The 25,445-nt window shown below is 40.8% G+C and overlaps 2 protein-coding genes across 5 annotated transcripts; both read right to left on the bottom strand.

The window, feature by feature from the left end:
- Window positions 1-799: 799 nt before the first annotated feature.
- Window positions 800-10,732, bottom strand: LOC117807073. 2 transcript variants are annotated; one of them, XM_034676124.1, is made up of 12 exons: window positions 10,578-10,732; window positions 10,403-10,503; window positions 10,213-10,315; window positions 10,006-10,115; window positions 8,964-9,034; window positions 8,760-8,879; window positions 6,808-6,903; window positions 4,766-4,897; window positions 4,540-4,668; window positions 4,389-4,426; window positions 2,824-2,864; window positions 800-2,743 (listed from the first exon to the last, which is right to left on the bottom strand). In XM_034676124.1, the coding sequence occupies exons 2-12, from the start codon at window positions 10,452-10,454 to the stop codon at window positions 1,707-1,709; spliced, it is 1,929 nt and encodes a 642-aa protein (XP_034532015.1). In that variant the 5' UTR covers window positions 10,455-10,503; window positions 10,578-10,732; the 3' UTR covers window positions 800-1,706. The 2 variants fall into 2 exon arrangements, with proteins under 2 accessions (XP_034532015.1, XP_034532016.1); XM_034676125.1 differs by having other exon boundaries at window positions 10,213-10,312; window positions 10,403-10,732.
- A 5,446-nt stretch (window positions 10,733-16,178) lies between these two features.
- On the bottom strand, window positions 16,179-24,875 carry LOC117807106 (ubiquitin carboxyl-terminal hydrolase 21-like). 3 transcript variants are annotated; one of them, XM_034676166.1, is made up of 12 exons: window positions 24,744-24,875; window positions 24,561-24,658; window positions 24,397-24,499; window positions 24,192-24,301; window positions 23,977-24,047; window positions 23,569-23,691; window positions 21,973-22,068; window positions 21,694-21,825; window positions 21,466-21,594; window positions 21,315-21,352; window positions 19,501-19,541; window positions 16,179-19,409 (listed from the first exon to the last, which is right to left on the bottom strand). In XM_034676166.1, the coding sequence occupies exons 2-12, from the start codon at window positions 24,610-24,612 to the stop codon at window positions 17,509-17,511; spliced, it is 2,796 nt and encodes a 931-aa protein (XP_034532057.1). In that variant the 5' UTR covers window positions 24,613-24,658; window positions 24,744-24,875; the 3' UTR covers window positions 16,179-17,508. The 3 variants fall into 3 exon arrangements, with proteins under 3 accessions (XP_034532057.1, XP_034532058.1, XP_034532059.1); XM_034676167.1 differs by lacking the exon at window positions 21,315-21,352 and adding an exon at window positions 21,074-21,111 and having other exon boundaries at window positions 24,397-24,496; XM_034676168.1 differs by lacking the exons at window positions 21,315-21,352; window positions 24,561-24,658 and adding an exon at window positions 21,074-21,111.
- Window positions 24,876-25,445: the final 570 nt, after the last annotated feature.

The raw sequence follows: 25,445 nt of genomic DNA, 5'->3' as shown, positions 1-25,445 counted from the left end.
TGATGACTTCAACTGTAACTTTGAGGGACAAAAGGTTACTCCAAAAACGCCATCATGGAATTGTATAGAATCCTTTGTGTCCCACTTATTCTATCAGATATTTCACCAGCTTCAGTGATGTTCATGAAAAGCAATACTTGTGCACATCATAACTTATATTTTCATTGAAAAACCCCTTTAAAAAATGAAGTATATAACATACAGTAGATACTAGAGGAGATTTATTTTAATCACCGCAGTCTGAGGCATGTTGATGAGCAGCAACCTTCATTTTAATGCCTTGTTTCCTACAGAACATAAAAAAAAGTATATAACAGAAAAAAACTGCTTTACCAGCCAGTCAAATCAACAGGAAGATATTATTTTGAGTTGCATTCAATTTTGTACACTGCCCTTCAGTCTCTTAACGATATTTTTTTTTAATTCTTGCCCCAAGGAAATAAATAAATGATAAAATAAATGGCACACATTTTGTATATATACCACAGAACTCATGTAAAATAACCAATGTGATTTAAATTCTCAAAATAATTTATTTTTAAAAAGTAGCCAAAGACCAAACAGACAAAAAACCCTTTGTGTGGAAAAAGGTTACTCCTTCCAAATCCATAGTTTTTAAACCACACTAAAGATCAGACAATTACTGTTCTCACGGACAAGCTGTGATGATTGCAGCCTTTCATAGAGCATCACCAGCTAAGCGTACATCAAAGTGAGGTCTAAAGTGTGGCATCCAGTGCACCACAGCCTCTTTTACACTTAGTAAGACATAAGGGTTAAATAAATAACAGGAGATGAATCAGCATGACAAGGTACGTTTATTTATAGAGCACTATGCATACATAGAGCATTTACAACACATATACAAAATCTATCATAACAAAGGATCAATACAGGAAAGGTTGAATAAGGTGGGCGGGGCTAAGGAGGAACAGGTGACCATGTGTTCATATTTTGCTTCTATTTTTATTGTTCCTTATGTCTATTAATTGTTTCCTTGTTCTCCTTGTTCTCTTTTTTTGTTATTTTTTCTTTGTTCCTATTTCATTTTCTTATTTTCTTGTTCTCCTGTCCCCTTGTTCCTTTCTTCATTTGCACCCTTGCTCCTTATCTTGCTTCCTTTTTCGTTGTCTTCTACTTTGTCTACTTCATCTACTTGTTGTATTGTTTTCTTGTTTTCTTGTGTACTTTTTCTTTTTATTGTTTCTACTATTTTATGGTATACAATTTCAATAAATCTATTCTTGTTCTTTTTTATTTCAACACATTAAAATATTGCAAAAACATTAAAAAAAACTTTTTTTTACATGGAGACAGAAAATGTGAAGAGTAAAGAGTGGGGAATGACATGCAGCAAAGGGTTCTGGGAGCTGACCTACCGACCGTTGAGGCGAGGACAAACTCACACATGCTCTGATTTAACATAATACGATTGGGATTGCTGTGAAAAAGTAAAAACGTAACGTAACGGCACCGAAAACAGGCGGCCCGACTATCAGAGAGGCCGCACTGCGCACAGGTGTTTGGACGAAGTATTGCAGTGGGGCCAACGCAGAAGTTTTAACCAGGTTTTAAACTGCTTGGCCAACCTGCACCTCTAAATATTGTGTTTTTTGTTGATTCAAATTTGACATTTGTATCAGATTTCAGTCTGTTTGGTGAATCAGATATTTGACAAATGAAGACCCCACAAAGAATTGTTTGTATTAAGTTACATTGTTCTGTTGAGCAGGGCTCTGACACTTCAATATGCCAAACTGTTTTTCCTGCGAAAATTTTGCCAACAGATTTCGCACATCACAAGAGATTATTTGGTTTCGAACTTCCTGGTCTAAAAAAAGCGGAAAAGCCTCACCACTGAAAGGAACAGAAATTCTTCTTTTCCTTCTATTTTCGGACTCACTCTTCCCTCCGTCAAGAAAGGTTGTAAGCAGAGTCTGAAGCTTTATGTCCATCTTTTCTCTGCTTCTGAGAGTGACACTCTGGGTTTCCCTTGTTTCTTCCTCATATATCCTCACTATACATGTTCCTGACTTCTTCTTTTCTTTGTCAAATTCAGCCCCTGCTTGTGTCTTCCCCACTCCTCCCTCAACATCTGTCATACTCAAGCTCCTTTCCAGTCCTGAAGAGCTGTCCCTGTCTTGAATACGCTCACGGTCTTCTGCCTTTTCCTGCTTCTCTGCCGCACAAACAAATCTATGTGCTGTCTCCATACAGTCATCTGAGCTTCCCTCATGTGTAGCTTCAGACACTGACATCAATGTTGCCCTCTTTTTTGAATGTTCATCATCTCTTCTCTTTTCTTCCTTCGCTCTCTGAACATCCCTTTTCTCCTCTCTATGTTGTTCATACCTGCTACCGCTTCCTCGTTTCCACGCTTGGTCATTTTGAGCCATGTCCCGTGAGCTGCTGCCAACATTTTCTTGCATGTTATTAAACACAAGGTCAAATTTTGTCAAGAGCTTTCTCCCCACTGTTTTCCCTTTATCTGCTCTCATCTTTACTTCTGAAGCAGCCTTAAAATCTCCTTTCACCCTTTTCTCACCTCCCTGTTCATCTGCTCCGTAAGGGTCAATAAAACCAACCACTGCAGCATCATTCCTTGCTTCCACTGCTCCCTGAACCTCCTCCTGCTCGTCCACCATGACAACATCTTGACCCTTGTCACTGGTTGAAGATGAACAGCCTCCAAGAGTGAACACCTCCCTGATAACTTCTGAAGAACTTGTATCCGCAGCAGGCACTGTTGGCGGTAAAAGGAATTCATGCAGTATTCATTCACACGACAGACAAGTTAGTACAATAAAATGTTTGCTTTCTTACCGCTCTTTTTCCTGTAGAAGAGGAGATAAGCACTGTCGGATCTGTTGAGAAATAAAGAGGAGAAAATATGGTTTATGTTTTTGTGTGCATGTCAGAAGTAAAGAACTGTGTACTGATAACAAGCCTGGTTGTTCCTCAAACATAGCCCTCTCCTCCTTAGAACAGAGGATACAGCATCCATGATTTCCAAAAAGAATGTGAGGTTTTCAGACTACAGGACGAGTAATGAACTGTGTACTGATAACAGGATTGGCATTTTGACCCAGTCCACCTTGACGGGACTCGGGCCCAGAGAAATCAGCAGCATTTCTGGATCATGTTTATATATAGTTTCTCTTTGCACATATAATTTGCACTTACATTTGAGGATGCAGTGACAAACTGTTTGCAGACATTTGGCTTTTGGAAGTGATTTTAAGCCCATGCAGTGATTCCCACTACAGAGTCATGTCTGTTTTTTTAATACAGCGCCTTCTAACAGCCAAATTCAACTAGACCCATGTCCAGTGTGTCTCCGATCTGTCCCGGCACCGGTTTCTATTCTAGTCAATGTGTCTCTGGTCCGGCAGGTCAGAACGCAACGGATCAGATACGCAAGACTGCTATTTTTGGAGCACAATGCATCAATCTACACAGAGCAGAAGGAGCTGGACAGGAAGTCAGGCACCAAAACAAAATGAAAACATCCGGTTAATTTTCAGAATAAAACACTCTGTGTTATGTTAGATCGCTTTTACCTTAACAATGATAACAAAGTGTCAATTTGAGCAGAGGAAGGCCTGGAGTCAAGAAGTCAGAGGTTTTCAAAGGCCCATGAAACAGGACAACATGGATGAGGAGAGGAGGAGGACAACCCTTGATTCAGTGATTGTCCCGTGTTATTCTCCTCTATCCGTCTTTCCAGACCCAACTTAGTTGAGGCAGATGTCTGTCTAACATGAGTCTGGTTCTGCCTGAGGTTTCTGCCTGTTAAAGGAAGTTTCTCCTCGTCACTGTAACTAGCTAAAAACTGCGAGGTGCAATGCTCATGGTGGATTAAGGTGGGGTAAGGCTGAGTCTTACCCTGCCTTGGTGTTGGGTCTCTGTTCATAATTTGACATAGAGTGGTCTAGACCTGCTCTGTTTGTAAAAGCGTCTTGAGGTGACATTTGTTGAGATTGGGCGCTATACAAATAAAGATTGATTGATTGATAATGTAAAAGCGCTGAGTGGTCATAAGACTAGAGAAGCCGCTATAAAAACATATTAAAGTTGTCCATGTTTTCACCATTCAACATACAGCCAGTTAGCCTCTTAATAACTCATTTTTCATTTGTTTTGGTATGTTAGGTCAACTAGAAGAAGGTCCAATAGTAACTAGATGAAAGGGAGCATATCGCCATCTACCATAATGGAGTCAATTCTCACTAGAATTTGTACACTGGGACAAGAACGGTGATCCAGTTTGATTGGAATGAGTAAGAGAATCATGTTCACAGCATGATAAAATATCGGTTACATCCTCACCTAAAACATTCAATAATACATTAAAGTGAAGTGTTGCACATGCAATAACTTAGACTTACTTCTCTGAGTTATCTGTCTGGAAAAGCTGTGAATCAACCTGTGGGTGTAAATAATAATGAAGCATCACATGTTGAATCATGTTTGATGAGGACTTTCTGCACTGTTATAATGAACATTAACTAACATTAGGGTTAAAGTGATCAGTCTCACCAGTGTGACCCGGGCATCGTCGAACTTATACCATCTGTCATCCTCCTGAGACTTGATACACGCAGTGTAGTGTCCACTTCTAAGATCTCCAACATGCTCCACAACTGCGTACAGTTCATACGTCTGATTCTGATCACCAGTGGAAACAATGACACATAAAAATAAGGAACTGACAGAGGAATTTGACTCAATTAAAAAGCCTTCTAAAGATAACATATGTACATACCTCTGGTATCTGTAAGATGCGAGGAATGTGGACAGTGAGGTTGTTTTTGAAGTAAGTCCTAGAATAGTAGTCAAGCTCAAATCTCTTCAGTAGCAGCATCAGGACCTCTGGATGATCCTTTATGACACAGCTCTGGGGGGAAAAAGGTATTATAAAGAGAATTCATTGGAAATGTTTGACTGTTTGACTTTTTGTATGCATTTTGTCACTTTTACTACAAATGGACGTCTCAACCATTTCTGTAAGATCTGTTAGAAACACGAACATGATTGTTGCTATCAGTGCCTCAAAAAGAGAAAAATGCTAACTTAAGTTTTTCTCATAAGGTTGACCAGGTACTCTGAGCTCCTCTTTGTATGTTTTAATCTGTTTTTAGTCAGATGTTGTTTCAGGTTGTGGTTGTTTTGTAACTGGGTGTCAAACTGGATGCAATCATCTTGCTGCAAGACAAATCTGAAAGGTAGAAATGAGGTACTGTAACCTGGACCTGTCTCTCCTTCTCTCTCCTCTATATGTCTGTAACAAACTAACTCCATATCTTATAAAGGAGTATTAGGCTAGTTTTTAGGCTAAACTGTCCCTGTGATACCTATTTAGTAGCTTCAACTGTCAGTATCACAACCCTCATTCAAGCTTCCGTCTGAATTGTTCTCCTGAATTCTCTTTCAAGTTCTTTCATGCCTCTGTTACTTTCTAAACACTGCAGAGGGCTTTACTTACCATGGATTAATGATGAATCTTTGTATATTATATGACAAAGAGTACAGTCTAGACCTGTTCTTTTTGTGGTGGCTTGAAATGGCATTTTTATGAATGGGAACTGTACAAATAAAGATTGATTTATTGTGTAAAAGTCAATCTAGTTGATGTGCTGCTGCAGTACCACGTAGAGCCACGAGGTGGTGCCAACTTTCTGCTTTGGTTTCATGCTGCTACCCTCTGAGACTGCAGTTGTTACGTTCCGACCATAGACTGTATAAATAATGGACAATAATAATAATAATCTGTTCCTGAGCGCTGTTTGAAGCCAATAATTGGCGGATGCCATATTGGAAATGCTGAACTCAACATAACTTCTGTCAAGCTAGTGTGAGGTAAAGAGGCGGGCTTTGAGCCTCCTCGCCAACAGCTACAGTGTTCCCGCCTTTCAATCAAGTCAGTCATGTCCTTAAATGGGCAAAACTCGTAATATAAATATCTTCTGAAATGTTGCGTTACAAAAAAAATCACACCCGTACAGAAATTAGCTACTCACATTTAAACCGTTTTTTGAACCAGGCTGTAAACATGTTTATTTCTGCTGTAAAGATCGTCTTTTTTGAATTGGTGTGTATGCGGTTTCCAGTGTTTCTGCAGCCAGCCTCAAGTGGACGCTCGATGAACTGCAGTTTATAACACTTAATATTTTGAGACCGGAAGTTGATGCTTGGTTCCGATCGAGAGGACTCTCATTTAGTGACGAGTTGGTGTACGCTGTGTCTATTTTCTACTTTTCATGTATAAATAATGTATAAAGTGCAGAGGGGACCTGGCATTGTAAGGTCGACTATTAAGTTCTGCAAATAAACGCTCTGTCCTCTTTAATCTCTCTGATAGCTAAACAGCTAGCTTGGGTCAACTGCTAACTGCTAAGACTGCTAGCTTGTTACAATTGACAAACACACATTCTGACAAGAGATTAGGAGTTTCAGGTCTCCTGCTGCCTTGATAGAGCTGTTTGTGTACTGTATTACACTGGAAACCTAGCCCCAAAAATTCTGCCTTGTTCTGCAAGTGACATTTTCTATTTTGTTAATTGAGTTTGGGGGCTTTGACGACAGCTTTGATGCCATACCTGCTGTTAGAATCAGTAGAAATAATTTCCTTATTTATTCAGCAGCTTAATAACTTCAGTTTGAGTCTATCTGTGGCACAAACAGTGAACTAGTTTCTTGAAATATGATAAGATTTGACCCTGGAGGTGAAATCCCAGAATTCCACTTTAACTTTTTATCACAGAGTGCATGTAATCAAATCCTGAAATATGTTTTGGGATTACTTACAATGGTGGCATCATATTTGGCATCACATTGGTCACAGTACATCTGGTTTTCTCCACTGAATCTCAGATCTCCGAAATACTCCTCAATGCCATTCTCCTAATGAAACCAAAGACAGACAACAAACCATCGAGGCATAAATGGCATTAATAAGACAATAAATTTCTTTAAATAAATTGATTGATTTCACTATTATAAATGACACACTAAAGAGAGATAGTCCAACATTGGAATTTAAAATAATGGGGACTGGCTCATTGTTGGGCCACCACAGCACTCTGACACAAAAAATGGATAGATATTGATTTGGCTTTATTGCATTAAATGGTAAGTGGTAAGTTTAAGACAAGATGACAAGTTAATTACTAAAATGTTTGTTCAATGAGTGGAGTTTGGATTGAGCATGTCTGGTTCAACATTAGGACACACGTTGGGCCACCGACTTGACATCACATCTCATGACGTATTTCCTTTTTTTAAGTTATATTTTTGGGGCTTTTTTGACCTTTATTAGAGAGGCAAGGATAGTGGATAGGGCTGGAAACAGGGAGAGAGAAAGAGGGGGAATGACATGCGGTTAAAGGGGCCACTGGTCGGAATTGAACCCAGGGTGGCCGCTAAATTGGCGCGCAATTTAACCATTAGTTAAAATCTTGTTGTTTGGCTGTGCATGTGGGACATTTTGAGACTGTTACTGCATTCATGTTCTCCTCAGATGGTGCCAGTTCTGGAATTAAAGTTTTTCTTCTAACTTTGGTATGTTCAAGTGCGTTCAACACAGAAACTCTAATCAAGGTTTGATGCTAATACATACTCAAATCATGCTCTTGCTAACATGTGTGACTTGTTATTAAGGGTTAAACACCATACTAATGTTAATAAATAACTCTTTAATGAGTACTGTATATGATCAACAAGTTTATGTGCAATACTTGAATTAATAAAAAGGTTCAGAACAATAACAAATCAGTGTTCACCGCCATGTTCATGATGAATATGACGTCACGTTGTCAAGTGAGGAACCAAATTCCTGCCCCAGTCTCTGAGTTGTTTTTCCAACATGAGCAGGCATAACTCAGAAACTTGTTTTTCCGACGTGCTCGACACTCCATGAATGCAGCATATGACTTGTTCATGTTGGAATGTGATACAGACCACATTTTAACAGTTTTGGCAGCAGCCCAAAATAAAAAGGGATCAGGATTGAGCATTAAGGCTTGCAGTGTGAACGTAGTCCAAGTCATTACTGTAAACCAGGGGTTCCCCAACTTTTCAGCCAACGACCCCCTTAATATAGGTGCCAAAGACTCAAGACCCCCACTGTCCCTCAAAGCAGTTGAATGTGGCTTCATTTAGCTGGTCTGAAGAAAATAAGCCTACCTATATGAGCATGTGGCTGTGTTTCCTGTGCTGTTATGAATTAACCTGCTGCTACTAATGCTTTTGATCATTAACTGTTCACTGACCCTGAACTTAGGAGTCATCTGGCAACAAAGAAAGGCAGAAAACTCATTACATTTTCTATTTTCAAGGTTTTATTTCAAATGTAGCTACTATTTTTGTAGATATCTTTTTACTATAATGGGTAAAATGTACTAAAAACATTCTTAAGACCTCTCACGACCCCCCATTTGTGTCTCGCAACCCACACTTTGGGAACCCCTGTTGTAAACTGATTGAATTTGCATGTGTTCATGTCCTTATCTTAGCTCTATATGCAACCGTAATGTGTTAACAAAAACTTTGCAGGGAATCAAATGTAGTCTGGTTAACTTCTATGCTGAATTCTGTCAGTCATTTCCTTGCAGCTGCAGCTCGTGTGACATCATTAAAAGGAGACCAAGCACCTGCTCTGTTCCCCAGAGAGAACCACCCGGAACCAGCCCAAGGTAATTTACAAAAACAGCAAAGAAATGAAAAGAGGAGTCATAATGTTCTCTTCCTCTAACACATACCACATTGTATTCACTGCATGAGTCCAGTAGGAGAGGAAGATGCCAAAATTTCCCATCTGTGTCGTTCTGCGTATCACATACTGAGCATGTCGCCCTGTGAGCAAGTTTCCCGTAGAAGATCTGAAGAGGAAAAAACAAAGCCTGTTAAACAAGAACTTTTATTTGTGTGCACAGAGTTCTTCTTTGAATTAATAACTACATCACCTGTGATGCCTCATCACTGGACAGATTCAAAATCTTCTCAAAGTACTCGGCAGCATCTTGCTGTTCGTCCACTGAGAGGGAAGAGAAATCAATGTGTGTAACCAGGTTAAAGAAGATCACTTTGTGTTATTGTAGGTTATGTTTATATATGAACTTTATGTGGAGATTAAATAACTTAAAAAAACATCAATTTAGCTAAAATCTAGACACATCAAATCTCCCAAAAAGAGATGTTTGGCTGCCTTTTTGAAAAGCTCTGTTGCTCTGTGTGCTGATGTGTACCTCTTAAATTGGATCGGCAAATGAGCTCTGTGGTGAAGTCCAGCTTTTTTCAGCTTAGACAAGCTGGCAAAGGTGAAGCCTTTTCTTGCACAGCAGCACTTTGAGACAGTAATAACCATTATAACTTCACGGCTGGATAACAGTAATGCACTTTATATTGGAGTTATGCAGTCCTCCCTCGCACGTCTCCAGTTGGTGCAAAATGCAGCCGCTCGCCTTTAAACTGGAGTACTTAAGAGGGAGCACGTTACTCCAATCCTGGCCTCCCTCAACTGGCTACCTGTGCACTTTAGAGTCCAAATTTAAGATGATTTTATTTGCTTTTAAATCTTTAAATGGTCTGGCCCCACCTTACCTCTCTGAGCTCACCCCTACGCTCCTGCTTGGTGCCTCAGGTCAGCTGATCTGCTGCTCCTGGAGGTACCGAGGTCAGAAGAAGCTCAGAGGGGATAGAGTTTTTTCTGTTGCTGCTCCTTAATTATGGGGTGAGCTTCCCCTCCACATTAGACAAGCCTCCTCACTGTCCATTTTTAAAACTTGACTTAAAACCCATTTGTATTCCTTGGCTGTGTTAGTGTTTTATGGTTTGTTTTTATTTATTGTTTCTATAGTTTCTATTGTTTTATGTTTTTATTGTTTTATTATCCTGTGATTTAATTGTTTTATGCCTGTGTTGTTTGTCTATTTATGTACAGCACTCTGTTTCAGCTGTGGTCGTTTTTAAAGTGCTTTATAAATAAAGTTGAGTTTAGTTGTGTACCTCGTTTGATGCCCAGCTGCTCAGTGATATCACAGGTGTCTGCAGTTTGATTGCATAATTTCCCAAACAGGGTTTTGAGCTGAAGGTCGATACACTCAGTCCCAGGATACCTTAATAAAGTTAAGACACAGCAGTCATAAAAAAGATCCAAAGGTGCGATGTAGCTCCATATTAATCAATGTAATGAAGTCAGACTTTGTAACAAACCTTTCTACAGCTTCTCTGAAGTCTTCAGTCATAAAAAGCACCTGCAGCACGCTGTTCAGGTAAGAAGTTGCTCCCTGGTTTACCAAGCCTTTGTACTTCACTGCTAGAGGTTATAAGAAATACATGTCAATACACAGCTGTCTTTATGTTGTGCATGATAAAGAAAGACAGAAGTTAGTAGATATCTTACCTGAAGGAGGACTGTAGGAAAACTGTCCACCATTATTCCTCAAGCAACTCATTTTGATTTTCTTCTGCTGTCTTTTCAGCACGCCTTTATGCTGCTGTCAGCTGCAGAGGATTTGGCAGTGAACCACTGGCAGTAAATCAGTCCCAAACACAAATGCAAAGAAGCAGAAGCTTACCGTCAGTCGTCAGATTCATACACGCAAGAGGAAAAGTCTCTCGTTCAGGGTGTTCACTGTTTCTGCTAAAACAAACAAACTGGTCAAAGTTTCTGTTTCACTTGTCGCCCTCGCCTGCTGGAATGCTGCATTCAGGATGTGTTGGAAATGTTTGGAGCATTAACAGGTTCCTCCCATGACTTGCACGGAAATACAAATGTATTGGTCAAGTCTGTTTTTATGGACTGTAGATAAAGGGCGAGCCACACACAGTCATAAATCCTGTCTGTAGTTTTTAGATAAGGGGTTTTCTCTCTGGTGAAATTGAGAGAGTCTATTTAAAGCATGACTTGGGAGCTTTAACAGGGACGTGAAGTTATAAAGTACAGGGGTAAGATTACAGAGGTAAACATGCCTCTGTCCCAAATTTAAAATGGGAATATATTCTATATCCATACAGTGAGTGGGTGGTTAAGGGGGATTGTAATCCAGACAGGGTGAGCACTAGCAGTCTCTGCCATCATTAGGTGAGCGAGTAATGTAAAAGAGCTTTGAGTGGTCAGAAGACTGGAAAAGAGATATATGAGTACAAGTCCATTTACCATTTACTATTTACCATAACCTGCTCAAAAGCTGACTTGATGTCTGTTACTCACTGCTATCCCAGTGGCTCTGTCTTTATAATGTTTTCTGTTGACAGTTTTGCCTGACGTATATTTGGGGATGAAGATCGCTGTATTTCCCCATTTTTGATGTGAATGTCTGCTTGGAGGAATATGAATATCTGTTTCCTCATTTGGTTCATAATCAGAATCCTCAGACTCAGAATTGAGCACAAGATGGTAACCCTTATGGTTAGGGTTTTGATTAGGGTTAGGGTTAAGGTTCTGATTGGGGTTAGGGTTATGATTGGGGTTAGGGTTAGGATGAGGGTTAGGGTTAGGGTTAGGATTAGGTTTAGGGTTAGGATTAGGGTTAGGATTAGGGTTAGGGTTAGGGTTAGGGTTAGGATTAGGTTTAGGGGTTAGGGGTTAGGGTTAGGATTAGGGTTAGGGTTAGGGTTAGGGTTAGGGTTAGGATGGGGGTTAGGGTTAGGGTTAGGATTAGGGTTAGGGTTAGGATTAGGGTTAGGGGTAGGGTTAGGGTTAGGGTTAGGATAAGGATTAGGGTTAGGGTTAGGATTAGGGTTAGGGTTAGGATTAGGGTTAGGGTTAGGGTTAGGATTAGGGTTAGGATTAGGGTTAGGGTTAGGGTTAGGATTAGGTTTAGGGTTAGGATTAGGGTTAGGGTTAGGGTTAGGATTAGGGTTAGGGTTAGGGTTAGGATTAGGGTTACGATTAGAGTTAGGGTTAGGGTTAGGATTAGGGTTAGGGTTAGGATTAGGGTTAGGGTTAGGGTTAGGATTAGGGTTAGGTTAGGGTTAGGGTTAGGGTTAGGGTTAGGATTAGGTTTAGGGTTAGGATTAGGGTTAGGGTTAGGGTTAGGGTTAGGGTTAGGATTAGGTTTAGGGTTAGGATTAGGGTTAGGATTAGGGTTAGGGTTAGGGTATGGATTAGGCTTAGGGGTTAGGATTAGGGTTAGGGTTAGGATTAGGATGGGGGTTAGGGTTAGGGTTAGGATTAGGGTTAGGGTTAGGGTTAGGATTAGGGTTAGGGCTAGGGCTAGGGTTAGGGTTAGGGGTAGGGTTAGGGTTAGGGTTAGGATAAGGATTAGGGTTATGGTTAGGGTTAGGATGAGGGTTAGGATTAGGATTAGGTTTAGGGTTAGGGTTAGGGTTAGGGTTAGGGTTAGGTTAGGGTTAGGGTTAGGATTAGGGTTAGGGTTAGGGTTAGGGTTAGGGTTAGGTTAGGGTTAGGATTAGGGTTAGGATTAGGGTTAGGGTTAGGATTAGGATTAGGATTAGGGTTAGGGTTAGGGTTAGGATTAAGGTTAGGGTTAGGGTTAGGATTAGGGTTAGGGTTAGGGTTAGGGTTAGGGTTAGGGTTTGGATTAGGGTTTGGGTTTGGGTTTGGGTTTGGGTTAGGGTTTGGGTTTGGGTTAGGGTTAGGGTTTGGGCTTGGGTTTGGGTTTGGGTTTGGGTTAGGGTTTGGGTTTGGGTTTGGTTTAGGGTTTGGGTTTGGGTTAGGGTTGTGAGTAAGGTTAGGGTTAGAACCAGAACCAAACTCAAGTTAACAGAACCAGAACCGAAACCGAAACCGAAACCAAACCAGAACCGAAACCGAACCAGAACCAGAACCGAAACCGAACCAGAACTAAAACTGAACCAGAAACGAACCCGAACCGAACCCGATTCGAACCAGAACCGAACCAGAACCAAACCAGAACCGAACCAAAATCGAACCAGAACCGAACCAGAACCGAACTCAAGCAAACAGAACCAGATTCGAACCAGAACCGAACCAGAACCGAACCCGATTCGAACCAGAACCGAACCAGCTTCGAACCAGAACCGAACCAGAACCGAACCAGAACCGAACCAGAACCGAACTCAAGCAAACAGAACCAGATTCGAACCAGAACCGAACCAGAACCGAACCAGAACCGAACCAGAACCGAACCCGATTCGAACCAGAACCGAACCAGAACCGAACCAGAACCAAACCAGAACCAAACCAGAACCAAACCAGAACCGAACCAGAAACGAAATCAAGCAAACAGAACCAGAACCAGAACCAAACTCAAGCAAACAGAACCAGAACCGGAACCAAACTCAAGCAAACAGAACCAGAACCAAACTCAAGCCTCAGCTTGGATGGGCTGATCCGATTTCTCCTCTCAGTGAGTTAGTGTAGCATTCTACCACTGAGAGTGAAAACTAGTGATGTTACGAGATGTGCTGAGGCTTCGAAGCGTGTGTCGAGTAATGGAGGGGGCGTTTCTGTGAAGCGCGTATCGAGGCTTGCTTCATTGAGGGGAGGAGACAAAAATGATGACGTCCGAAGCCTCGCTGCCCGGCTGTACCACGTGACTGCTTCGGCAAATGGTTCAGATTTTGCTGCGAGGTTTGACAGCAATATAAACCCCTCAGGCTCCGTTCAAAATGTGGGTGTTTGATGAAGAGTTGCGGTCAGTTCAGAGTTCGGATAGAGTTTTGATAGTTTGGATACTAGAGTTTGGATACTAGAGTTTGGATAGCGTTTATATAGTTTGGAGAGTTTATAGAGAGAGAGAGAGATGGTTAGAAGATTTAGGAGTGAGGAGAGGAGGACAGGTAAGACGGAGCCAGCTAGAAAGAACAAATTAGGTGTGGACCTGTTGCAACTCTGGTGTGGTCTTGGCCTAATGGTGAAGTGCACACCCATGAAATATGTGGCCCGGGTTTGAGTCCAGCTTGAGGCTTTTTAATTGCATTTTTTCCCACTCTCTCCCAGTTTCTACACTGTCCTCTCCTCTATAAATAAAAGGTGTCAAAGCCCAGAAAATATAACTTTAAAAAAAAGAAAGAGGAGGATTTCCCCTGTGTGGTAACATTTTGATTTAATAACTCCTAATAACACAAGCATATTCAGTGCCCTCTTCCTAGTTCCACAATCACTTTCACTGTCCTCTGCCTGCTTAAGCCAACTCCATCTTCCTGAAGTGACAGAAAAATATAATTACACAAACTGCCATATCATATGATACTACCATTTTGGGAAAATGTACACACACAGAATACATTCAAAAATATTTTATCATACACATATATGATAATTTATGTACAGAAATTATTCGGTCATACATTTTTTGTAATTCATAAACATTCCCATAGCAGACACAAAAATTCAATGCATCACACATTATGTGGTTAAGATCCAGCTGCCTGTGATTATACACCTGGCCAGTAGGTGGTTTCGTGTGCACATGAAGCTTCGAGAGATGAACCCTTTCTCGAACCAATTGGCTCAAGTGGTTCAATGCCTCATGAGGCTTCATCTCACCATCACTACAAATATCCCTGCATGTTGAAAGAAAGTCCATATCTCAAAGCTGTCTTCACATAAACCATTTTATTCATTGTTGAACATGTTGAAGGGAGCTTTTGTTTGTCACCTGACCTCCACTGAGTTCCACATCCAAAACCAGGAACTGCCAAACAGACCTGCAGTCTGTCATTGGTTTATGATGAGGTTTGCCAAGTGGAAGGCACCATGTGTGAATGAGGTGGAGGGGTGTTTTGAAAGATGAATTACAGAATTATTTTTTAAAGTCAATATGTGAATAAATTTTATGTAACTATATTTAGATAACGTTCTATAACCCCGTTGCATATGTTTGGATCATTTGCAGACCAGGTAGGAGTTTGAGATGAGTTAATTGATTACAAATGATGAATCCCTCACTCTTGGTAGGAGCCGGCTGCTATATAAGAGGAGGCTGGAGGTCCCTGGGGTACTTGTTGGTTGAAGTTGAAGTCAATCAGTTGCTGGAAGACGGTGCAAGTGAACAGAGCAGCAAGGGCCCGAGTGGCATTGTGTAGAGGTCTGTCATTAACTTTGGTTAACCGTCTCGCCTTGTGATATTTAGTCGTTTTTTTTACCTTCTTTCTGTCCTTTTTTCTTGCAAGTATTATGTTTTCATCGACCCCGGCCTGCACAGTACATAATACTGCATGTTTCTTTCCTACACGGAAATTAAACACATTGATTTTTGCCTAAAATTTGAGCCAACTCAACTCTGCCATCTTTGAACAACCCCCCCCCCCCCCCCCCCCCCTCCTCTTCCGACTCTGCCATACCTGCTTACCTGCTTACCAGAGGGAGAAGCTCCAGAGTTAATAAAGGACAGACGGTGACCCCTCTGAGAACAATGGAGCTGGCTGTGAGGATTAAACATCTCCTCAATTGACCAACCATTTGATTTGTAAGTTTTCCTTTTATTTAAAATATGTAGTTTGATTAGTTTTTATCTTATTTCTGTATTGATTTATTTACAGTTATAAATATATATTTATTTCTACCTTAACTTTTTTTCTGCTGGGTTTGGAGAAAAGGTCATAATACCCATCGGTTTCTTCAGTAAGTGAAGTCATTTGAGACTATTGTGAAATCTCTGCGTTTTCCAATGCCTTTGTATCAAGCAATGTTATTATTCCCCTCGTTCCCGTTGTGACGGACCAATCATAGTTCATCTTCAATCCTCCGTTCTGATTGGTTAAGGGGCGGCCCCTACTACATCTTCCGATTGGTTATGAGTCCGGCACTATCATGATTGTGCACTCCGATCTGTGTGGGGTGGCTCAGTGGAAATCTGGTTGGGAGGGGTAGTGTTGACATCAAAGACCCTCTCTATGAAAAGATGTTTACTCAGCAGCAGCTTTAAACAGATGTCTAATAATTTACTGTTTTTATTATGATAAAAAATAATGACTACTGGTGTAATCACTTGTTACCTTTTTACATCCTTTTAACAGACAAACTAGATTAGCAAATTAATCCTCCCTCACTTTTGCACCTGAGGGATCTTATTCACATTCAAATAACATCCTAATCCTTGAAAATTGTTTGATATGTGTACCTCAAATGTATCTTTTCATGATTAGAGTTGGAGAATAAGTCAAATGAATCAAGTTTATTATGAAATAACAAAAAGTTTCTTACAAACACACACACACATTTTCAAATACAGTTAATTGAGGGATAATGCATTGTGAATGGGTGGTTATACAAATTCAGAATTCTGACAGGGTGAGCAGGACCCCAATACAAAGCTTGGGCTTAGCTGTCCATTTAGCCTAGCAGTGAGCCTCTGAGTCCAATGATTCCAGTCAGTATGAAAGATGATTTTATTTCCTTAGGTGCATTTCGTAAGAATGGTGTAAAAAACTATACTTTTTTTTCTGCTGTGTTTGGAGAAAAAGTCATAATACCCATCAGCATTCGTCAGTAATTTAAGTAATTTGAGATTATGGCGGAATGTGTTTTCCAATGCCTTTGTATCCAGTGATATTATAATTGTCCTCGGTCCCGTTATCACAGACAAATCAGAGCTACTCTCCGGCCCTTTGTCCTGATTGGTTGAGGGGCAGCCCCTACTACGTTGTCCTGATAGGTTGTGAGTCCAGCACTATTTCCTCTTTCAATAATTTCAAACAAGTTAAAGCTACTGTGAGGAACTTTCATTTTTACTAGATTTTGGCGCCCCCTGTGGACAAGGCTAACATTTCATCTCTTTACTGATTTTGTCCTGTACATGGGTAAGTTTTGTTTTAATTCACCTCTTGGTTTCCTTTAGCAGTCAAACATTAACCCTGGGTCTTTGCTGAGCTAAATATAGACAAAGGTTGTCATTTTGTCCAACACTGACCTGGTGGCAGAGATTATGGACATTAAGAATAGTTCTATAAAGTCAAAATCAAATGTTTTGTGTGTTTGATAACAAGCTAAACAGTCCTCTCATGAGCTTACACAAGAATATTTATTTAGCAATAAGCAACCATACCTTTAATACATCAATACAACTCATTTTACATGTCTGGTTTACATGTTGAAAACACACCTTGTCTTTTGAAGTCAGTTTCCATCAACTGAACAACAAACATTTGATTCATCTCATTTGAACTTTTACATTTGCTGCTCTTCATGGTGAAGAAATCAAGAAGTGAGGCATGTTACATTTCTGAAAAGGCTGACCTCAAACTACAGAAACTGAAGAAGTCAAAGGAAAAAGTTCACTTTGTAGACACATTTTCTTTTTCACTCTTTTAAAGGATTAATTAAGAAAGGAGGATATGTGTGGTGAGGATCAAGACACATTTAAATCAACAAACCTCTAGACAGGAATTTAACATCATAACTTTTAGTCATTCAGCTTGTTATAATAAATTAAGTCAACACGGTAACTTCATGCTGATTGCTAACTGATCCATAGCAACTAAAGTTCAATCAATCTGCATGAATTCAAAACAACACAATGCCATGCAGTCTTGAAAATCACAGTGCAGCATCATGATGCACTATGTACAGGATTGAACTCAGTCTGACTCTGAAGTCTGCCTTCTCGAAGTAAAAAATTGAAATTTTTTACCCCATTTCTTTTTACCCTTGCTGTGTTTCTTTGCTGAAGAGAAACGCCACCATTTCTTTTTTGTCTCATGTTTTACGCCAGCTGCCTGCTCTTGTGTGTCCGAGGCCTTTTTCTCTCTCTTGGCCTTGTAAAATTCAACATCTAGTTCTTTTGGATTTAATTTTCTTTTCCCTTTCTGGAAAGAAATTGGAAAACAAGATGTTGTTTTTCCACTGTCCTCTGCCAACTCCTGTCTTCTGTCTAGACAAGTCTCCTTTGGAGTCTCAAGTGTTATGCCAACCATCTCAAACCTTCCTTCATCATATTTAGGCCCTGCTTGTTTTTGCCTTACTTCTCCCTGATGCTCTGTCTTACTTCTGCTCCTTTCCAGTCCAGAAGAGCTGTCCCTGTCCTGAATACGCTCACAGTCTCCCCTCTTTTCCTGCTTTTTCTCTGCACCGACAACTCTATGCGTGGGATCTGCTGTCCTGCGACCAATGTGATCTGAGCCTCTCTTGTCTGTATCTCCTACAGGTTTTGTAATCAATGCTACCCCCTTATTTGAATGTTGATCATCTCTTCTCTTTCCTTCCTTCGCTCTCTGAACTTCCCTGTCCCTGTCTCGAACACGTTCACAGTCTTCTCCCTCTTCCTGCTTTTCTGCTGCATAAACATCTTTACGTGCAGGATGTGCTCTCTCATGATCAATATCATCTGAGCTTTTCTTGTCTGCATATTTAGTTTTTGCCAGTGATGGTTCTCTTTGTAATTGTTTATCATCTCTTCTCTTTTGTTCCTTCGCTTTCTGAACTTCCATTTTCTCCTCTTTATATTGTTCACGACCGCCATGCCTACTACCGCTTCCTCGTTTCCCTGCTTGGTCAACTTGAGCCATGTCCTGTGTGCTACTGCCAACCCTAACATTGTCTAACGTTGTTGTCGAGAGCTTTCTTCTCACTGATTCCACTCTATCTGCTCCCATTTTCTCTTCTGAAGCAGCCTTACGTTCTTCATTCACCCTTTTCTCCCTTCCCTTTTTGTCTGCTTCAGAAGAACTGATGTCTTCTCCACTTTCCTGTCTTCTCTCTGGATCTACTTTTAAGCTCTTTCCAACATCATCTAATCCTTCGTTGACCTGATGCTGTCCTCTCCCTCTCCTTTCTCTCTGTTCATTTCTGTCCATCTGTTTATCCTTGTCTCTCTTTATATCCATTTCAACCTCTTCGTTTTCTATCTGCACAACCACACAGACCTGTCGAGGGTGTTCATGTCTCTCACGTATTGTGAGTGCTTTCTGTTCAGACATCCCATCATAAGATGACGCCCTGATGTGTCCCTGCTGTCTTTTCTTTTTAGAATCATCTATCTTGTGATTCTCAACACTCTCTTCACGTCGACTTTCTCCAGATATGACTTCTTTCTTTTCTGCCTGCTTGTCCTCTACACTCTTACCAACTATCTCCTCATTAGCTGCTGCTGTTTTCACCTCATCTTCCTCTCTGTCTTGAAATTGGTGCAGGGAGTCATTCCTTTCTTCACTGTGCTCCTCATAGTTGTATGTTACATTCTTCCTTGAATAAACTCTACCCTCCTGGTCCTCTACATCGCAGCAACGCTCAGGCGATCGCACCTCTACCTCAGAGCTAACACTGACTCTGTCTGCAAAGGTTCCTATTTGTTCCCTTGGGTCAATAAAACCACCCACTGCATCATCATTCCTTGCGTCTGCTGCTTCCTGAACCTCCTCTTGCCCGTTCACCATGATAACATCTTGACCCTCGTTGTCGTCGTCGCTGGTTGAAGATAAACAGCCTCCAGGAGTGGACTCCTCCACAATGACTTCTGGAGTACTTGTATCTGCAGCAGGCACTGGAAAGAAAAGTGGGTAGTGAAATTTAATTCATGCAATATTCATTCCCACGACAGACAAGTTAGTACAATACAATGTCTGCCATCTTACCGCTCTTTTTCCTGTAGAAGAGGAGATAGGCAAGGCCGGACCTGAAAGAAATAATGAAGAGGAAGTATGGTTTATATTTTTGTGTGCATCTCAACGTGTAAAGAACTGATAACAAGCCTGGTGGTTCCTCTGTCTGTACCCTCTCCTCTTTATAACACAGGACACTGCGTCCATGATTTCCAAAAAGAATGTTAGATTTGTTTTCATCAGATCTCAGGACCATTATCACTTTGACTCAGTCCACCTTGACTGTAAACTGTGTTTACAGACATTCGCTTTTGGGAGGGATTTTAAGCCCATGCAGTGGTTTACACTACAGAGTCATGTGTGCTTTTTAATGCAGTGCCACCTGAGGGTCACAGATATCCTGTACTGGTTTTAGGCCTTGACCCTTTGGTTCCGATTTCTCCATCTTTGAATATTATCTTCTGTAGATCACGAAATCCCCAAAGTCTTTGCACTTTTATTTTCATCCGCAATTCTGACTCTCTTCTCTGATTTAAAAATGAACTCAAAATCTACCTCTTCAAAAAAGCCTACAACTACTCCCTTGAACAAAGAAGGGTGCTCGCAGGTTCAAAAGCATCAAAATTAAGCAGCAACCTTTGCAGCTTACAAATAAACCAAAAGCATAAGTGCCAAAAATTGCTGTGCCCAAGGTGACCAGTTGAGGCTAACTCTAAAAGCGAGTTGATCTCCACTAGGCCTCATTAAAAGGCCTAACTTCACAGCAGAAATAACAGAAATAACTGCAGAATTTTATAACTTACCACTTATTTTTAGATTAAGGCTCAAAGGTTTGCAAAGTTATGAACGTAGGCAGTGGCATCAGTACTCATCAAACCCTGCTTGTTATGTAGTTCAGCATTGTAGTGTTCAGTATTTAGTGTCCTGTCACAATCAACATGTACCTTTAAGATTCTTTAGCTTATTAGGTTAACAACTCCAGTTAGCTTTACAAGCAGAGCAGGTCTAGACCGTACTCTATGTTGAATTATTAACAAAGACCCCACATCAAGACAGGATAAGATCCAGTCCCATCTTACAGACAGGACTCAGTCTGATCTCATCTTAATCCACCATGAGCAGAGCGCTTTGCAGCATTTAGCTAGTTAGAGTGGCAAGGACAAACTTCCTTTAACAGGCAGAAACCTCGAGCAGGACCAGACTCATGTTAGACAGATATCTGCTGAGACCGAGTTGGGGTTGGAAAGAGGGATAAAGGGAGATGTAGAGAGAGCAGGTCTAAAGAGAACTTTGTTGCATTACTTAATGAGACATTACATGATCAAGCAGTGTACAACAGAGGCAAGAAAACACTCTTTTTAACAGGCAGAAACCTCAAGCAGAACCAAATCCTATGTTCACTCCTGACTCCAGAAAATAAACATGGCAGCAGCCAAGATGTCTTTTTATTACTTGTCAGAATGAGTAAGAGAATCAATCTGAGGTTATGGTCACAGCATAAAGAAACATAGACTCCACCCATCCTCCATCAATCAGGTGAATTAAAGTGAAGTGTTGCACATTCACCTGTTTATAGAGATGCAACATATCCATAACTTGAACTTACCTCTCAGACTGATCTGTCTGGAATGGCTGGAAATCAACCTGTGGGTGAAAATCGCCTTCTACCATAATGGAGTCAATTCTCACTAGAATTTGTACACTGGGACAAGAACGGTGATCCAGTTTGATTGGAATGAGTAAGAGAATCATGTTCATAGCATGATAAAATATCGGTTACATCCTCACCTAAAACATTCAATAATACATTAAAGTGAAGTGTTGCACATGCAATAACTTAGACTTACTTCTCTGAGTTATCTGTCTGGAAAAGCTGTGAATCAACCTGTGGGTGTAAATAATAATGAAGCATCACATGTTGAATCATGTATGATGAGGACACTCTGCACTGTTATAATGAACATTAACTAACATTAGGATTAAAGTGATCAGTCTCACCAGTGTGACCCGGGTATCATTGAACTTATACCATCTGTCATCCTCCTGAGACTTGATAGTTGCAGAGTAGTGTCCACTTCTAAGATCTCCAACATGCTCCACAACCGCGTACAGTTCATACGTCTGATTCTGATCACCAGTGGAAACAATGACACATAAAAATAAGAAACTGACAGAGGAATTTGACTCGATTAATAAGCCTTCTAAAAATAACATGCAGGTACATACCTCTGGTATCTGTAAGATGCGAGGAATGTGGACATTGCAGTTGTTTTTGAAGTAAGTCATAGAATAGTAGTCAAGCTCAAACCTCTTCAGTAGCAGCATCAGGACCTCTGGATGATGCTTCATGACACATTTCTAAATAGGAAAAAATAATCAAGTGGTAACACTATCAGAGCAAAACCATAACTTTAATATTTACTGAGATCAAGCTGACTGTAAGGTACAAAACATTATCACAGAGTTAATGACTCATATCAGGAAATATGTTCAGGCATTACTCACAATAGTGGCATCCTGTTTGGCATCACAGTGATCACAGTACATCTGGTTTTCTCCGCTGAATGTCAAAGCCCTAAAATACTCCTCGATGCCGTTCACCTTTAAAAAAAAATACAAAGACAGACAACAATTACAAAAGACACAAGATTTGTTAGAGTCTGTGTATTGTGTGCGGAGTGTTTGATTTTCTTTGTTGTACTTCCTTGTTGACACAGTAGGTGGCGTGTGTACTATGCAGTTATGGGAAGGTACTAGTAGAGAAAGAAGCACGTTAAGTGGCTTATCATTGAGCCTGTTGATTATGATGTGAGTTATAAGTAGCTGATAGGTTTCGTTTGGCGAAATCAAGTCACTACAAGATTGTTCGGCATTTTAATACAAAGCCAGGGGGGTTGACTCGTGACTGGCTTGCTACAGTGCTCTGAAACAAAAGTTAACAGAATTTGTTGGGATTTTATTGCAAAAAAAATGGGTGTCAGGTTGGAAACAAGACAACAAGATCGGTAATGAAACTCTTTTCGTTTCCTGCAAAGAGTTTAAATTGACCTTGTTTAATTTAACATCAGGGCATGTTTGCGTTAAGTCATTAATGTCAGCTTAATTTAGTTTGAGTGTGTTCAGATCTTTTGGTTGGTTTTGTATTTGATCATGAGTCATGACATGGGTAAATTACAAACTCTTGAGATAATCAATATCAGGCTGACAGACCTTTGTCTTTTTGACTTATCCAAGTGAGTCATTTTAATCCTAATGCTAGACTACAAATGCTACTTTAAGGTATTTTTTTGATTCCTCTGTGACAACAAATATTTAAAATATCTGATACAGCAGGCTTCTCTTTGGTCTGCAGTAGCATGACACTTTTTCTTAGTTTTTTTTAAGTTATATTTTGGGGCTTTTTTTGCCTTTATTTGATAGGACAGCTGACGAGAAACAGGAAATGTGGGGAGTAGAGACTGTGGCAGTTCTGGGGAGGGGCCAGCAGGGGCCGGTGCCCCTTTAAAACGGAACCTGGACCCCCTGTGGGCCCCCCTCCACACCAAACAAATGTTATAAAATAAAAAAAGCTTCGGTATCGCGCCGATGTGACAGGCGGAACACATGCGTGTGGCACTTGTTTTTAGTGGAGCGCTACACCGCCAGAAGGTAAAGTCAACATGCTCATCAACTAGATCATTGACAACCCCCACTGAAGTCCTGCAGATTAAAATAGACAACCATTATCAGTACTGAGCACTACACTCGTGTTGAGTGTAAACAGCCAAACAGCTGCCTTCAGTCTGCATTTTGATTTAGTACACAGTAGTATATATGTCTAGTATATTGGGATGCACTGATGTTTTGCCAGTTTGTTCTCAGCCGGTCCTCGCCCTTCTCAGTCTCTTTTGTCAGGGTTGAATGTGTCCCTCTGACAACACCCTTGGCCCCAGCCTGGCCCCCCCAGTAAAATTGGTCTAGAACCGCCATTGAGTAGAGAGTGGGGGACCTCTGCGACGAGGACTGTAGCCTCTATATGTGGAGCGCTTAGGCCACTAGGACACTAGTGCCCCTACTTTAAGGTAATTTGACAACAAAAAAATGCTGTTTTCAGATTCATACCACACTGTATTCACTGTTGTAGTCCACCAGTGTTAGAGGAAGATGCCAAATTCGCCCGTCTGCGTCTGTCTGTGTATCACATCCTGAACATGTAGTCCTGTGAGTCAACTGTCCATGAAAGATCTGAAGAAGAGAGAACAGAAACTGGTGAACATGTGTTATAAATAAACTTAAGTTATATTTTGGGGCTTTTTTGTCTTCATTGATAGGACATCTGAAGAGAGACAAGAAATGTGGGGAGTAGAGAGTGGGGGAAGACATGCAGTGGATGGTCAACCGGCCGGGAGTGGAACCGGCGACCTCTGCATCGAGGACTAGCCTCTATACATGGGGCGCTTAGACTGCTAGGCCCCTGTTATAAATAAACTTAATGCACTTTAACTGTGTACCTTTTAAATTTGACTTTACCTGTGACGCCTCATCGCTGGTCCGTTTTAAAATCTTCTCAAAGTACTCGGCAGCATCTTGCTGTTCGTACACTGAGAGGGAGTGTAACAAAATAAAGAGAAACACCAAGTTAGAGAAGAACACTTTGTGTTATTGAATAACAGTAAAAACATCAAATTTCCCAGAAAGAGACTTATAGTTCTCTCTTGAAAAGCTCTGTTGCTCTGTGTGCTGACCTCGTTTGACGCCCAGCTGCTTTGTGATATCATAGGTGTCTGCATTTTGATTGCATAATTTCTCAAACAGGGTTTTAAGCTGAAGGTCGATACACTCAGTCCCATGATACCTTAATAAAGTTAAGACAGCAGTCATAAAAAGATCCAAAGGTGCACAGTAGCTTTAAATAAACTTGGATCAATGTAATGAGACTTTGTAACAAACCTTTCTACAGCTTCTCTGAAGTCTTCAGTCATAAAAAGCACCTGCAGCACACTGTTCAGGTAACAAGTTGCTCCCTGGTTTTTCAAGCCTTTGTACTTCACTGCTAGAGGTTATAAGAAATACATGTCAAAAAAACACATAATCTGACAGCAGATATATATTACCTGAAGGAGGTTTGTTGGGAAACAGTCGACCATAATTAAACAAGTAACTCATTTTGATTTTCTTCTGGTGTGTTTTTATTCTGCCTCTGTGCTGTCAGCTGCAGAGGATTTGAAAATGTATCACAGACAATTAATAATTGATCCCCAAACACAAATGCAAAAAAAAAAACCACAGACTCTTACCTTCTGTTGTCAGATTCATACTTGCATTACAACCTGGTTAGACAAGACAAGTATCTCTCTTTGTTTTTTACCAAGAACTGTACCTGTATCTGCTTAAAAAGCACACAACCATAGACCAGCTTTCTCTTTCACTTGTCGCTCTCGCAGGCTGGGAGTGCTGCATTCAGGGTGTATCGGAATTTTTCGAACCTTAACAGGTTCCTCTCACAGCTAACGAGGAAACGAAAGTTAATTAGTCAAATATGTTTGTGCTGACAGTGGATTAAGGGTGTGCCACGAACAAGCAGAAATATTTCTCTGTAGGTGGTTTTCCTTTTGAGAAAGTATGACACATGGTTCAGGACTATGGGAGCTTTAACAGGGACGTGAAAGATTAGTAAGAGCAGTGGCATGTCCAGCAGGGTGGCCAAGGGTGGCACTAGCACCCCTTGAAATCCAATTGGCCACCCCAGGAGCCACCACAAAATCCTAAACTATTGGCCCTTTTCCACAATACAGTTCCAGCTCTACTCGACTCGACTCTACTCGCTTTGGGTACCGAGTACCGTCTCATGGTGGGAGGGGTCGTCAGAACACAGCTGCGCGAAACCGCGTTCACGTCATTTTGAATGCTACACAAACACAACAATCACAAACAATGGAGGACATGGAGGCAACGGTGTACTTGCTGCCACTCGGTCTGTGGCCTTTTTGTCACAGGCC

This window comes from Notolabrus celidotus, chromosome 23 (genome assembly GCF_009762535.1).
Source record: "Notolabrus celidotus isolate fNotCel1 chromosome 23, fNotCel1.pri, whole genome shotgun sequence".
Lineage (NCBI taxonomy): Eukaryota > Metazoa > Chordata > Actinopteri > Labriformes > Labridae > Notolabrus > Notolabrus celidotus.
Note: the sequence above shows the minus strand (reverse complement) of the source record. Positions and strands in the feature narration are given on the sequence as shown.

Coding starts and splice junctions, on each gene's coding strand:
- LOC117807106 (XM_034676166.1), bottom strand. CDS start 24,612: ATGAGTTACTTGTTTAATTATGGTCGACTGTTTCCCAACAAACCTCCT. Junction 24,500..24,560: donor TCCCAACAAACCTCCTTCAG/GTAATATATATC, acceptor TATAACCTCTAG/CAGTGAAGTACAAAGGCTTG. Junction 21,595..21,693: donor GCATCTTACAGATACCAGAG/GTATGTACCTGC, acceptor ACTGGTGATCAG/AATCAGACGTATGAACTGTA.
- LOC117807073 (XM_034676124.1), bottom strand. CDS start 10,454: ATGAGTTGCTTGAGGAATAATGGTGGACAGTTTTCCTACAGTCCTCCT. Junction 10,316..10,402: donor TTCCTACAGTCCTCCTTCAG/GTAAGATATCTA, acceptor TATAACCTCTAG/CAGTGAAGTACAAAGGCTTG. Junction 9,035..10,005: donor GCAGCTGGGCATCAAACGAG/GTACACAACTAA, acceptor CTTCCCTCTCAG/TGGACGAACAGCAAGATGCT.